Source organism: Aythya ferina (genome assembly GCF_964211825.1).
Source record: "Aythya ferina genome assembly, chromosome: 5".
In the NCBI taxonomy this organism is placed as follows: Eukaryota; Metazoa; Chordata; class Aves; order Anseriformes; family Anatidae; genus Aythya; species Aythya ferina.
Window position 1 is genome coordinate 62,348,637 of NC_140301.1, and position 15,293 is coordinate 62,363,929.

At 47.2% G+C, this 15,293-nt stretch overlaps 1 protein-coding gene across 1 annotated transcript; it reads right to left on the reverse strand.

The window, feature by feature from the left end:
- Positions 1-83: 83 nt before the first annotated feature.
- Positions 84-12,526, reverse strand: RTRAF (RNA transcription, translation and transport factor). Its single transcript, XM_084519679.1, has 8 exons — positions 12,402-12,526; positions 10,776-10,900; positions 9,290-9,389; positions 8,205-8,291; positions 7,122-7,210; positions 4,789-4,857; positions 1,166-1,214; positions 84-425 (listed from the first exon to the last, which is right to left on the reverse strand). Exons 1-8 carry the CDS (start codon positions 12,460-12,462, stop codon positions 271-273), a joined length of 735 nt encoding a protein of 244 aa, XP_084375805.1. The 5' UTR covers positions 12,463-12,526; the 3' UTR covers positions 84-270.
- Positions 12,527-15,293: the final 2,767 nt, after the last annotated feature.

The following is a 15,293-nucleotide window of genomic DNA, read 5'->3' on the forward strand; positions in this document are numbered from 1 at the left end:
ACTCCCTTCTCCACACAAAGCCAAACACAACGAAAAAAAAAAAAGTCGTATTTGCCAACTCGGAGCTAACGAGAACAACTTGCTTCTACTTCCCAAACTTCATTTATTTAAAGAAAAAACGGTAATTCACTAGAACAGTCGGAATTCAATTTCCTGTTTTCTTTCATATCAGTAAAATAATATCCATTTTGAACTGCATGCCAGAGTTGTCGAGTTGTACATAGTTCCTAGCTGTACTAAGGACACAGGAGACTAAGAGCTTTAATCCCTTTATCTCCCAACTTTCCCCAGTCTGTGGTCTGTCTTGGGATCAGCAATAATTGCCTGAACCGCTACGATCGCCTCGTTGATTTTTGTTTGCAGCTCTCGGAGCTCCTCTATATGCAGCAGTCGCAGAATTTGGGCAGCTTCGTTGATAACAGCATCTGGGAGAGTTGCAAAAAAAGAGAAGCGTCAGGCATTTACATCTGACCTGAAGGTCTGAAGAGCAGCTGAATCTAAGTTAACACTGTGCAGCTCATTCATGCCTGTAGTTTCCATACTCGAAATGGGAGAGTCCCTTTCTCAGGAACTTTCCCTGCTGCTACAGAGGGTGCTCTGCAAAATCTCACTCAGCTTTGTGCAGCCCGTGCAGTAATCCCCAGCCAAGCTGGGTCACTACGAAGCACTCCAAGTAGTAATTTAGTTGGACACGGGGCAAAAGTGAAGCCAGGCTAGTGGAGCCCGTGCCATCCAGCTCTTGCTTACAAAAAAAACCATCAGGTCAGGCCAACTTGCAGTGCCTCTGGTTAGATTTAGTTAGATCTGGTTGATTTAGGTAAATCAGGTAGCTGGAACACACGGGAGAAGCACAGAGGTCCTCTGCTGGTAGGAGTAAGGTTGTACAAGACAAGAGCAAAAAGAGGCATTCCTTCTGGGTGCAAATGTGGCTGTCACTGAAGCATTGCTCCCAGACAATTGAATATATTCCACAGCTAGGATTTGTGCTTTTTTTTGTTCCAACACAAAATGCTCAAGAGTGCTCATAAATAAGCTGGGAGGGAGCAATTCTTTCCACTACAGGCTTCCAGAAGAATCAGTACACGTTATCTACACATTTGACAGTCATCTACTTTGACAATGACAAACATAGCAATTTAGAAGTAACATCAAGAGAGCTGCTTACCTCCTGTGTCAAAACCCAGAATGTGCTTTTCTAAAGCAACAGGCAAACCCTTTAAAAAGAAAGAACATGATCAAACGCAATTAGAAGCGTCATTTTGCATGCCTGGAAAATAAAATCAAGTATTAGACCAGATAACCAGATTACACCAGGGGAGAGGACACAAGTTTTTCCTTTACAGACACAATCAACTTCAAAAAGTCATCGCGCCTGATTGTGTGACTGCCCTTGTGTCCTGAAGCATCACGCACGGAATATTAATGATGAAAAACCTTCATCCTTCGCAGTATTCCCCTCCTTGTAGAGAGAGTCCCACTGGATACACGCTGCCCATAGTCAATCCTTAAAAGGCCAACCAGCTGTACTGCAGGAGAACACCCAATACAGCAACATCCCCAACCAGACACATAAAAAGCTCGCACAAACTAGGCTTTCTTGGTAACTCTTGCATTTAAACAGCTGCCAGATTTCAAAGCATTGTCTGATTTGGAAGCAAGCTGCAATCAAGTGAGTTTCTCAAGCACTGAGCTGGCAGCCTCCATCAGCGTCCTCCGAAGCATTTTCTCGAGCGCTGAGCTTCGGAATAAATCTAAACGTTTGATTTTCTAAACACTTGCTCTATAAAACAGTGCAAGCAGAAGTTTTATGGTTTTATTAGCGGTTATTTATAAGCACTGCTCTATTTCTTTCACCCTCTTGAGCTGTGGAGAAGTCAGGGTGAGTGATTGTTCAGCATATTTCCACATACACAGAAATTGATTTAAACAATGAAAATCTTAGAGGTTGCCTTTTACCAGCTATAACTTCTCAGCATTCGCCCTGCACAACAAAAACATTCAGTTCAATCCCATTAGCTTCTACAGCGATGGGGTTACAAACCTCCTACAGAGTGAGGTTTTCTTTTAAAGGGTTATATATATATAAATATAAATCCTAATATAAAAGGGTAGATATATGCATATATAAAAATATACATTTATATAAATATATACACAGAAATATGTATAAAGGGGTATATAATCTTAAAAACACATGTGCATGAGTGCACACTCACTAAAATTTAGACAGCTTGTTGCTAAGAATACTGCTAGTGCCACTTCAGACTGAAACCAGCAGTTTCAGCCCATATGCATGCTTTAAAAGCTTCATATTTAAGACTGCAAAGACCTCACGACCACCTTAACCTGTTTCAAAGCAGCAAAGCACTGATTCAGCCAGTTCTTTGCAGCCAAACTCCCCAGGGCTGTCGCAGGCACCTCCACTGGGGTGACCCCAGTGGCACTAGAAAGCTGGTGGTGTTTTCAGACCCCCTTTGCTTCCCCTGCCCTGCTCCCCCACCCTGATGCGAGCTCCCTTTTGGCTGTTCAGGCTGCTGTCTGCTCCCTCTGCTGGAAGCTGTCCTTGGCCGAGCAGTGCCCGTGGCCCTTCCCAGCCCTGCAGCGGTCTCGTAGCAGGCACTGGGCTGTCCCAGCACCACTGCTGCCACGACCAGAAAAGGAAGGTCTTCGTTTGCAGCGTGGCCTCAAACAGGCAGAGAAATGAAGAGCATCTTTACAGCTGTTACCACGCAGAGCAGGTCATTTCACAGCCTCACTTTACCCTGATTTTTTATTTCAAACTGCTGCACAAAATGCTTGCAACGGGCCTGACCACGGCAGGCATCTCCTCTGTAACTGGAGCTGTCGGCAATAAAACCAGATACCCTGGGAGCGGAAGGCAAGGAGTGTCCAGATGTCAAAGTAGGGGGAAAATGTACCCCCTTTATTGTGCCTTTAAACCCTTTAAACTCCCTTAAAGTGATCCTGACGGATTGCTTCAATGGCATTTGTTGTACTTACCTAGGATACTAGGTAAGGGAAGCCTAAGACAGGCTCAGAGCCTGTTGGTACCGATCTGAATCCTGTCCAGACACCGAACTGCAAGCCATTCAAAATATTATTTTTTAAAACCTGTCTTCCTTATCTTTAAAACTGTAGCTTGACAGCCCAAGATAAATCTCATTTTATTTTGTAAACCGCACGCACAGCAGTGCAAGTTTCCTCTGCACAGTCTTCATGCACATCCCTCAGCGAGGACCTTTCTACGTCTATTTTATCTTATCCCCACCATATCTTGACATCGCCAAGAATATACAAAATGTCACGAGATGCATTAAGTCCTCAGCCATGCAGAAGCCAAACAATTATAAACCATTTCCAGGGTCAAGACTTAATACAGAGTGTCACTGGCTGGTATCCTGGCCATTTCCAAGCCAGCCAAAGCCAGGAGCAGAGGTTTATTTTCCCGAGTTCCCATCCCGTGACCCAGCTGTCCCCACTGGTTTAGATATTTTCTCCATTTATCCAGCGTATTATGATACTGACGATCACTCCTGGCGCAGACAAAGCTGTTTCCCTGCCTCCAACCCTCTGCCTTTTCACCACCTCGCTTGGAAATTAATATTCATCACGAGAATATGCTTCCAGTGACGTTATCACGCTCGGTGACACAGGGACATTTCAACCTGACCATGCTCTGAGGACATACCAAATATTGTTTTTTATTTGGTATGAGAAAATGCACTGATCCTCAAAGATCTTCTGCCAAACTTGGAAAATCCCATTTTGATCCCTGCATGTCAGCTTTGCAGCTATGTAAACAACAACAAAAGCTAGCCTTTTATTAGCAGCAGTTAAAGAAACTGAAATGAACGCAGCGATCCCAGCTGCTTTTGTATTTTCCTGCTCTATTATATCTTCTGATATCAGAGTCCAAAGCTCTGATTTACTGTTCCAAGGCTTCTGGCAATGACTGACTGCACTGTGTTCCTGAGCACCTGCAGTTGCCACTTAGTAAACACCACGAGCAGCGTTATGATAACAAATAAAGCACGGGCTGCTCAGAACAGCTGCCAGGAAAGATGAAGGGACTCGCCCTCTTTGACCAGAGCCAGTTGCTTTAGCAGGGACATTTCTAAACACAATCTGCAGGGCAGGAGAGGCTCCCTTCCCTCGATACCCAATGCCAACAGCTGCTCTGCCAAGTGCTGGAGAACTGGGATGTTTAAGAAATGACAATCTGGAAAAACAGTCATTGACAGAGAATCGCTGGCGCATTATTCATCCGACCCACAAACAACGTCTCACAGGCAGCTCGTTGTTAAGAAATCATTCTGCAGAATCTGAGGCTTAATTGTAGACATTTCCTTCACCGTTTCTCACTCAGGGGGAAGGGAGAGAGGAGCTGGGTGACCAACATCCCATCCTTCAAAGGCGTGAGACGTGAGCAGCACAACACTCCATACAAGGAATGTTTCACCTGCTTACGCAGCCAACCCTGCTGATTCCAAGGAAAGCCAGGGCATCTATTTCTTTGGGTGCTGTGGTCCTGCTGCGATGAACAGTAACCCTTTAGCAGACACTAAGATGGGAAAACAGCTGCTCACTTGTGGTATGGTACAGGCACACTTTGCACAGAACTGAGGAAAGAGCTCTGCATGCTCCCCTCGGGTCTTTCAGGTTCAGAACTGCCAAAGCAAAGCAAGTTTTCAGCACCCAATTAAGCGAAGTGTTTGAACAGCACCCACTTTGACAGAGATGGCAGGCGCTGAACAATTAACACCGGCTTTGTGCACTGTGTATACAAACCTCCTTGGACTGGTTGGCCTTCGCTATGGCATCCTGCGTCAAGCGCTCTTGAACCAAGATGCGAATCGCCTAGGAAAAAAAAAACATTTAAAGGCCAGAGTCATTCATTTACGTCTTGATGCATTTCACAGACAATCCATGGGAAAAGGAGCCAACGATTTAAGCTAGCATAACCACAGCTTTGCGAGAGACTTTTGGAGAACTCCTTCAGACCTTAAAGCTCTGTGAATAGCACAACTTGTAAGGAGCAGCTTACACAGGCAGAGTTGGCTAGGGAAAGGTTAACCAAAAGAGGTGAGGGCGCTACACTTTTCATTTCAGCCACCACTGGGCCAGAAACTGCTAAGCACTAGGAACAGCCAAGAAAGTTTGCCATTCCTAAAATAAGTTGCTAACGATCCCAAAGCAGCAGTATTTTTATTTTTGAGCTTACACTGCCTGGATTACACTGCTCCACCTCTAATGCTGCAACAATGCTGCTTCTTCAGGAAGGAATTCCTTCCACAGGGATCTTTCAGTAGGTACTGAGCCACCTTCCACATGCAGAGAAACTTGGAAAGAGGCTCCCCAACCAGGCTTTAAAATGACGAAGAAAAGATTTAGACAGAGAAACAAGAAGAGTCTTATCAATCCTGCTGCTCACCTGCTTTTACTGGCTCCAGAACACAGCCCAAAATCCTACTGAACTATTAGCTGTGATACCTACAGCTGGAAATGCCTCTAGAAACTAACAAAGAAATACCAGGCAGGCATTCTTCCACCAAAAAAACACTTGGTCTGTCAAAAACATTCTGCAGACTTTCCCTGATGAATAGCCCAACGTGACAGCAGCAGTCGTGCTGCTTCATGTTTCTCCCCCACGATTTCTCCTGGTTTTGTTCATGATTAGAGTGGAGACGTGATCCTATGAAGCTGTCAGTGAGCATTTCTAGGAACCTAACTGAGGGAACTGGCCTGGATATGAGAAGTGATTTGATAAGTTTAACTTTAAACTCCTGAACATGCATCATAATCTCTACGTATGGGCACTGCAACAGGCAATGTGGGGTAGAAATGAAGACTTTCACTGACACATTTCATTATCATCTAGCCTTGCAGGCCAGCATTGCTGCTGTTTGTGCAACAGAAATTGCCATCACAAGAATCTGTTCTTAAGGCAATTAAAAAGAGGAAAAATTCAGGCTCGTGGTTTTGTCCAACTACCTCCACCCAAAAAAATAGCGAGACTAGAAATGCTGAAAGAATGACAAAAATGTAAATACATTCACACAGACAACACATTCTGGGTTGTTAGTACCAAATAGGTGGACCCAGATAAAGGTTGCTAGCCTTGAGACACAGCTGGAAGAGCAGCTGAAGGAATTCTGCTGGACAAGGGCTGAGAAGGAGAAAGTGGCTGACAGGATAACTCTAGGTCATCATTTCCTCAGGAACCCAGGCTAATACGATAGTGCCTTACCTGTTACAGACTTACCCACCTATACAAACTTCACCACCCATTCATTGCATGAGTTTCTCCAAGATAAATTTAGCATATTGCAACGAATGGGCATTATTCTCCTGTTATTCGGTGAAATAAGCTTACTTTGGTGCCAAACAAAACCAAGTGTATTTCCATATTATGGCATGATCACGTGGGAACTCTGGATTGCTCCCACCTCACTAAATACAGGGCTTGGAGAACACAGCCTCAACCTGACATTTACAGGTAACAAAGTTCCAACACTAAATCACTAATTCTCCCAAAATCACAAGGAATATCTTTACAAAATTTATTTGCTTACTTACTGCATTTAAGGGCTATAATCAGCTGTCAAGAATAAACTAAACAGACTTTGGTAGTGACAAGGAATAAAGGATTCATAGGACCAAAAGTCATGAGGAGGCAGCATCTAACTGTGGCTTCTCCCTGTGTTGCTTTAAAGCATCCTTTGCATCCCTTAGCCTCTGTTTTCAAGTTTCTCTTTTCATTTCTAGATTTGGAAAGCAATGCTAGTCTTCAAGCATGTTCCTCAATATTTCTGAGGCTTGCAGAGACCTCACCAAACAGCAACTTCTGCTAACCTAAAGCACTTCAAAACCTGAACAACAGTTCTCAGCTAGCATTGCAATTCCCGGAACTCAGCTACAATCAAACTGTTTACCAAGGTAATTATCCCTGCATTAATTTCTGTGATTTATACTGTGTGTTCTTATCTACGTGGAAAGGCCCATACTTTCTCTTTGTTCCTAAAAAAGCCATAGTTATCAGTAAATGTGCACCACAAGGTATTACATGCACATTAGCCACCGGAGGAAGAAGAAAAAGGAGACCTGAAAACCGTGAAGCTCACCTTAAGCATTACCAAGTAATCATCATGTCGCTGGATCTGAAGCAGATTAGCCAAAGCCATCACTCCAGCCTTGAAATCAGGATTATTCACTGTAAAAAAAAATAAAAAATAACAAAAACAAAAAAGACAGATAAACTGGCTGCAGAAGACAATTAGCTTCCTGATTCCACGGTACCAGATTGCCCTCAAGTGTGCAGGCCACACAGGCACGGCAGCAAGCACCCAGTCACTGCAGCAGTAACAGAAGGGAAGCGCTCAGCCCGGCGCAAGGCTGAAGCCTGCATAAGGTTATAAAAGATACAAAGCCGTGGAAATGTGCCACGAGGCTTTGTAAGCGGGTTGTAGAACCCCATCCAAGCACAAACATGCTTTGCTTCCAATGCAGAGCACGTTACGTACGTCCTACTACAAAGGAAACCGGTGTTAAGGTTTTGAAATTAAAGCCCATCGTGAAGATATTCTCTTTTAGAAATCTTTCTATCTCTGCCTGCTGGCTGGGAGTAGGGCCAGCTCCAGCTGTCTTTCTGTACAAGGAGTAATGAGGGAAGATTTGGGGGATTTCAGGCTATTTTTAGTGGCTGCTTTCCCACCAGTTCTACTTGTTACAAGTGTGCCTAGCCATCAAGAAAGATAGTGGTCATGAGGAAAAGGTAAAAAAAAAAAACAAAAAACACAAAACAGCTGCTTCCTCACTGCCTGCTCAGAGCCCTCCCACCTTCTCTGTATCTGCTCAAGTCTCTGGGTACCTCATTCTGCTGCCCCTGCCCTTCCCCAGGAGGGAAAGGTCTGCACCAGTGCACACCCAGACACCTGGTATTCAAACGGAGCAGCTTCTCTGTCCTTTATGTCCAGGCACGCAGATATAAACAACTCGAAGTAACTTTCAGAACACTGTTCGCAGGGAAAGTTTGGGACAGCATTAAAAAGAAGTATAAGAACCCTGCATTCCTAAAGCTTTAAACATGGCTTTAAAAAGTTGTATCACAGTATTGTAACAGCTTTGAATCCAAAGAACTTCACGCAGGCCACAGAACACATCTGTGTATGACGCAGCCATCATTTCCAACGCCGTTGCACACTTACCGTCCAAGTTAATCAGCGGTTCTGCGTTTTTTGCTGTATTGTCAGTATTCTTAGCACCATCAGGGGTAGAGTCCTTATACTTGTCAGCTGTTAAATTGAGAAGTAAATACGATCAGTGTTAGGGCTCATTAAAAAATGACTAGTTAGAAGTTTAGAGCCAAACTTGCTGTGTTTTTGGGGTGTGGTGCACGCTCAGCTCTCCAGAAGGCAGCTGAACAAGCTGCAGCTGCCATCAGTTCACCTTAGACCGGCCCTTGGCCTTTACCAGGGGTGTACGCAGGGATCAAGATCTGCAGACTCAAAGTGGTTCTAAGCAGTGAACGAACCACTTCCAACACAGGCTTTGTTTTACAGACTGCAGCATTCCAGAAATGCCCCACAAATGTGCTTTTCAAGTATTTGGAGGTGGAACCTCTGCCGTTTCCTCCATCCTCACATAAACCTGAGTCCAAGGCAGCTCACTTTCTCCAGCACAGCAGACCAAGAACCAGCTTTATGGGGTTCAGGTATTCATATCCCATCCTTGTCTTGGGCAGAGCTCAGCCCTGCAGCAATTAAAGGTAATGGAAAACAGCACTCTGCCTATTATAATGCTTGCACTAATTACATTTGTAATGTACAGCACTCTCCCTGCAAACGCACTGCTGCTGACCGTGGAGGCTCAATTCAACTCTTTCATACCCTTGTCCCAGTTCCCAAGGGTTCAGGATCTATTCCCCATTGAACAAGGCTTTAAGAATATCTTAATTTATTTGAATGTACACACTGTTAAAGAAAAAGCACGCAGCAGACTTTGGAGTAAGTTCTCGTAAAGGCAACACCACAGGGAGAAGGGGATAAATATATACAACGGGTTTGGCTACATCCAGAAATAGAGCAGCAAATGTGAGTGTGGTGCTGCACTGTCCTGCAGGAGCTGAGCTGAAGGGAAACAGTTCCCATCTAAATACGCTGCCAAATCAAGCACATGAAATTGCATTTCAATTTATACTTTTGACGTTGTCTTAATTTGACAAACACCCCGTAACATTAAATAGCCACACAGGTTCTCCACCAACGAGAAGCACTGGAGGAGTTCATCTTACCGTTATCTCCGTACTCGAGCCGAACTGCTAAGCCAAGGAGCCAGTCCACCGTTTCTTGTCGCTCCTGGATTTTGAAGGGACAGTTCACATCCTTCATGTACTGCGGAGCAGGAGGAGGAGAAAAGGAAGAGGTGTTAATGACTGGAAGGAAACACTCGTATGAATTAGCTAGGAGCACAGAGCTGCTTTGTGAACAGTCCCTACAGTTGTTAGAAGATAATTATTAACAAGAAGCATCATTACAGAACATCCTGCTGCAGCATCTAATCCACCTGAGGCATGTGAGAGCAGCCCAACGCTTGCTCCAGTCTGCCATTTAATAATGGAACCTGCTTTTTCCTGAGTAACTGATGCCATTCACTGTCACACTGACATCCAGACAATTCAAACACCCTTCTCTTTACGCAGTGAGCAGAGGCAAGGGAGAGGAGGACAGAGAACCTAGCACAGCAAAGCCTCCCTTCTAAAGCAGGAAGGAGGAACGATGCAACCCAAAGATACCACATATACTGGTACCAAGGTACAACAATGCCCTTAAACCATCTGCACCAAAATGAGAGGATTCTGAGGGGGCAGCACGAGCAATTTTTCCCTTGAGGGAAAATTGTGTGCAATAAGGCAGGACAAAGTGAGGCTGGGATGCACATGAGCTGGTGAGCTCTGCTGGCAGGCACGCAGAGAAGGGCAACCTGGCTTCACCAGGCAAGATTACATACCACTGACACCACAACAGCACCAGCAGCCAGTAATTCTGGTATCACACACGTTGAAAACTCAGAGCACTACCCCAGCATCAGCCTTGGCACTGTGCTTTAGGCTCCCACCAGCATAGCACGAGCACTGCAGCTCCAAACCTTCCGGGCAGCAAACGAGATGAACAGTTCCAGGAAAAACAAGTGAGATGAACGGGCAGCGAGCACCAGGAGCAGCATTTTCAGCTCCTCCTGGGGCTGTTGTGAGAGAAAGGAAGCGGGAACGAACACAGAACCAGCCGACGGTGACTCAAAGCGCTCACAAGCACGCAGGAGATTGCTCGCAGAGCCATGGCTGCTTGCCACTCCTTGCCCCAGCAGTGGAAAATCATCTAGGAGGTGCAGAGTTGAGCTGCAGCAGCTTGATTTCAGCCCCTCGCAACGCTTGTGACTGTATCAGCCTGATCCAGTCTCATTTTGGTACAGAAAAACCATAACGCAGAAAAAGGTGTTTGTTTGTGGCCAATTTCAACAGCTAAATCAATTCAGGCAAGGAAGATTAGGGCAGAAGCTATTCCAAAAACGTGGCTGAGTGAAAGTCACACACAAAAAGCTCTACCAGCTGAACTCCTACAGCTTGGCTGCAGTTACACATTTAAATTCCCAGAAATGGAAAAGTTGAGGCGCAGGACAAGCGTTCAGTTGGTTACACTCAACCACTGCAGAAGCCGTGAATTGTCACTGACATACGACACATTTATAGTTAAGTTTGTGCTTTTAAAACACCAAAATACCTTTTCGAATGCTTTGGGCCAGTCATCGCTGTGTATGTTCCTTAAATTCCCTCGGTCTTCAATCTTGTAGTGCCTGATTTTCTGGTCTTCAAGCCAGACGATGAAATTCCTGAATTCTGTTTCATCTGCAGGGAGAAATAAAGAGAGCAAAAGTCAACCAACACCTTCAGGGCAAAAACGAGCCCCGAAATTCTGATCCAATTCATACAAACGCCGGTGCCCCTGGGCACTTTCATTTATTATCATGAAGAAAGATGTACTTAACGCTAAAATCATGTATTCCAGGATAACCTCTGACCAAAACTCAACAGTCTAAGCTTTTTTCACTTTGAAATTGCTATGGTTGATGGATTACACTAAAAGGCATCAGCCAAAACACTGTTTTTATTAGGAATTCAATTATAATTACTAAGCAAAGAAGAAAAAGTGAAACGATGACATTAAGAAGTTCAGCTCCTAACTCTGCTGCCCAGACAAACGTGTCCCATGCTGCAAAAAAACCTTTTCTGCACCAAAATAACAACGCACACAGATCCATGACTACACAGGGGCATTTTCTTCCTTCCTTCTCTGTTGCCTCAGCCTTTCTGGGTTGTTGGCCCAACATTTCATCCCTCAGAGCTGGAGCTCCACAACACAAAGACTGCTCTCCAAAGATGCAGACAAAGCAATTTCTTTGCACCTGTGCTTCGCAGCTCTTGAGCACCACCAGCACCTCAAAAACCAGCTGACACTTGGGCACTGGATGAGTTTGAATATCCAGAGTTAACAAGGTGAATAACCTCAGATCAGACTGGGGTAAGCACACTGGTTTCCCAGCAGGGACGAGGACTTCATCATGGACTATTTCTACCTGTTAGGGGTTTCTTCTGTGTGATCAAAGTCTCCTGCTGCCCCTGAAGGTGGTCTAAGGAACACACGGTCACAACGTAATTGAATTAAAGCTTTCAATAACAACTTTTACAGCTTCTACGCATACGTGAATTACAGCTTTCAGTAATTTCTCCAATTCCTACACATCCTAAGGCTCCTGAAGGTGGTGGAAGAAACACCTGCTCACAACATACGTGAATTACAGCTTTCAATGACGCCTTTTACAGCTTCCACACCGCCAAAACAAACCCTTGAGGAAAAGAAATGCCAGCTACAAAGAGCTAGGGGTGCACGGTAACAGCAGATGAGCCTGGAAAGAGATATGAGCCCTGAACCCACGCCGTGAAGCAGCCGATCCCCAGCAGCACACACTGCCTCTCCGTAACGCCTGCCACAACGCCCTTTTAACCAAAAAAACACGAAAATACGACAAAAAGACGGCACGCCGCGCACGAATAGAGCCGCCTGCCGGGCCTGTGAGGGCTGTGAGGCACCCTCAGGGCCCCGAGCTCCGCAACGCCGCCGGGACGGGGCCGTGAGGGGACCCTGAGGGGGCCGGGGGGGTCCTGAGGGGGCCGTGAGGGGGCCCTGAGGGGACCCTGAGGCCCTGGGCCGGGCCTGGCCGCCGTGAGGCCTGCGGGCCCGGCTGCCCCGCGGGGCCGGGAGTGCCGTGAGGGGGAGCGGAGCCCCGTGAGGAGAAACGGAGCCCCCCGAGGGGGTCCCGGAGCCCCCGGGGGGGCCGCGGCCCCTCACCCCTGCAGCTGAAGCCGCCCGGGTTGTGGTAGTCGAGCGCCGACAGCTTGCGGCGGAACATGGCGCCGCCCTGCCCCTGCCGCCCCGCCGCACCGGAAGGACCGCCCCTCCCCTTCCCGCCCAGCGCGGTCTGTGGGGGGACGACCGCCATTGGCTCGCGGGGGGTGAAGGGCAGGGGTGTTGTCCAATAGAGGAGAGGGGAGGGAGGGGAGGGAGGGGGGAGGGTGTGGGAATGGGGAAGGGGCGGGGATTGGGGGCGGGGCTTAAGAGGGGGCGGGGCTTGGAAGGGGTTTGAGGGGGCGGGGCGTGGTCTTGTGCTGGTATGGTCAACGATGGGGCGTGGTCTACTTGGGGGCGTGGTCTATGTAGGGGGCGTGGTCTATGTAGAGGGCGTGGTCTATGTAGGGGGCGTGGCTTGCGCGGGGTTTGCTGCGGTGTAAGGGGAAAGGAGGGGAAGGAACGTGGGGAGGGGAAATAAGGGAAAGGGGACAAAAATGGGAAAAATGGGAAATGGGGAAAAGGGAAAAGAAAAGGGGAGAAATGGGAAAAGAGAAAAGAAAAGAAAAGAAAAGAAAAGAAAAGAAAAGAAAAGAAAAGAAAAGAAAAGAAAAGAAAAGAAAAGAAAAGAAAAGAAAAGAAAAGAAAAGAAAAGAAAAGAAAAGGTAAAAAAAGAAAAATGAAAAGAAAAGGAAAAAAAAAGGGAAAAGAAAAAAAAAGAAAAAAAAGGAAAGGAAGAAAATGGGAAAAGAAAAAAAAGAAAGAAAAGAATTGGGGAAAAAAAGAAAAAAAATAAAAGAAAATAAAAAATAGGAAAAGAAAGAAAAGAAAATGGAAAAGAAAAGAATTGGGAAAAGAAAAAAATAAAAGAGAAATTGGAAAAGGGAAAAAATGGGAAGAGGGAAGAGAAGAGAAGAGAAGAGAAGAGAAGAGAAGAGAAGAGAAGAGAAGAGAAGAGAAGAGAATAAGGAAAAAGGAAAATAAAAGGGAAAAAAAAGAAAGGGGAAAAGAGAAAAGGGAAAAAATGGGAAAAGAGAAAGGAAGGGAAAGGAAAGGGAAAAAGAAATGGGAAAGGAAAAAAAGGAAAAAAAGGAAAAAAAAAAAGAAAAAATGGAAAAGGGAAAAGAAAGGGGAAAAAGAGAAAGGGGGGGGAAGGAAAAAAAAAAAAAAAAAAAAAAAAAAAAGAAAAAATTGAAGAGGGAAAGGAGAACCCGGAGCAGACAGGACGAGGACCGGTGCAGAGGCCCCGCAGAGCTCCCACCTGCCTGGCCCCGTGGGCACTGCCCCAACGCCCCCAGCACCCCCCCACATCCCCCCGGCTCTCCCCCGCCTAACGAATTACCGGAGGCAATTAGCGCCGCTGAGGGCACCCGAGGGAAACCACCCCAAAAACGCGGCCTGCAAAGTGCTGCCGTCCCAACCCCACCAAACCTACAAAACCTACAAAACCTACAAAAAAATGGGGAAAACTCCATCCCGCAGCCCCCCCCCCTCTTGCCCCCATCCCGCCCCCGCACGACACCACCACGGGAGCCTTGAAACAAATCCCAACTTTTATTTTATTGATTTCCACCGAGCACACACAGACCACGAGGGATGGGGATGCGCTACACCACGATGCCGACCTCCCTGCGCCCCATTACAAACCCCCAAAAATCCTCCCCCCACCCCAAAAAAAAAACAACCAAAAAAACAACAAAAAACCCACACCCGGGCACCCCCCCCTGTAGATTTTTCCCTTCCAACCCTGCTGGCCCCGAGGGGATTTTTGGGGATGCTTCGGTGGCCCTGCTGGCCCGGAGAGGGGACCCCGAGGGGATTTTTGGGGACGTTTTGGGGTGACTTTTGGGGTGAGGTTCCTGCAGCAGCGCCCCGCGGGGAGGGGGGAAATAGGGAGCAGCGAGGCGCAGGGCACCCCCGCTGGGGGCTTTTTGGGCTCCCGACCCCCAAATTCTGGGCTCCTGGTGCAGCTTTTTGGGGTTTTGGGTCATGGAAAAGACGCGCGCCCGGTAAAAAAAATTATTACAAACCACGACGGCGCTCGGGGAGGGTCAGGAAGGGACGGGGAAGGCAGCACAAAAGGAAAAGGCAAGGCAGGGCAGGGGGGGTACACATTTTCCCCGAAAAACCACGAGCTCACTGCCCCAGGAATGGGATCAGGGGGATGCCAGAGCCACCGCAGGCCGCAGCCTCATATCAGGGGTCTTCGATGCAGAAGACTAGAAAAAAGAGTATGAAAAGGTAGAAAAAAACCCAAAACGCACTTGTTTTGGGCTAGAAAGACTCGCAGAAAGGTACCTAGAGACCGTGGCCCTCTTGGGTTTCTCTGTTTTTTTTCTCTGTTTCACCCAGCCCCAAAAGGAGGTGTTTTTGCCCCAAAAGGAGGTGTTTTTCCCCCAAAAGGCTGATGGTGGGTGCTGCTTCTCCGCAGACCCGGGAGCCAGCCCCACTGCGGGGTGCAGGCTGTGTGTAAACGGGGCGTCAGGCACCTGAGGGAGCGGGGAGCTCCGGGGGCACCCTGCACCTCCCCAAAATCACCCCCGTGGCCACGGGGAGGGGGGACGGGAAGGGGCAGGGGCAGCGGGGAAGCCAAAAAAGGTGGGCAGGGAGCGGGCGAGGGGCAGAGAAGAGGCACGGAGGTGTGGGAGGAGAGGACGGGGCCGGGGAGACGTGGCCAGAGGTGATTTTGGAGGCCATCCCAAAAAAAAAAAGGTCCAGGGAGGTGCTGCGGGAGTCGATTTTGCCTTGGGCATCACCTTGGGTGTCACCATGGGCATCGCTTCGGGCATTGCCCTGGGCATCGCCTCCCCCCAGCACGTGGGGTGGAATTATTAGAAAAAAAAAGGAAAAAAAAACGAGGAGATCAGTCCCATGCAGCGTTACAAAAAGCCGTGG

Coding starts and splice junctions, on each gene's coding strand:
- RTRAF (XM_084519679.1), bottom strand. CDS start 12,462: ATGTTCCGCCGCAAGCTGTCGGCGCTCGACTACCACAACCCGGGCGGC. Junction 7,211..8,204: donor ACCGCTGATTAACTTGGACG/GTAAGTGTGCAA, acceptor TTTTTTTTACAG/TGAATAATCCTGATTTCAAG. Junction 426..1,165: donor TCTGGGTTTTGACACAGGAG/GTAAGCAGCTCT, acceptor CAACTCTCCCAG/ATGCTGTTATCAACGAAGCT.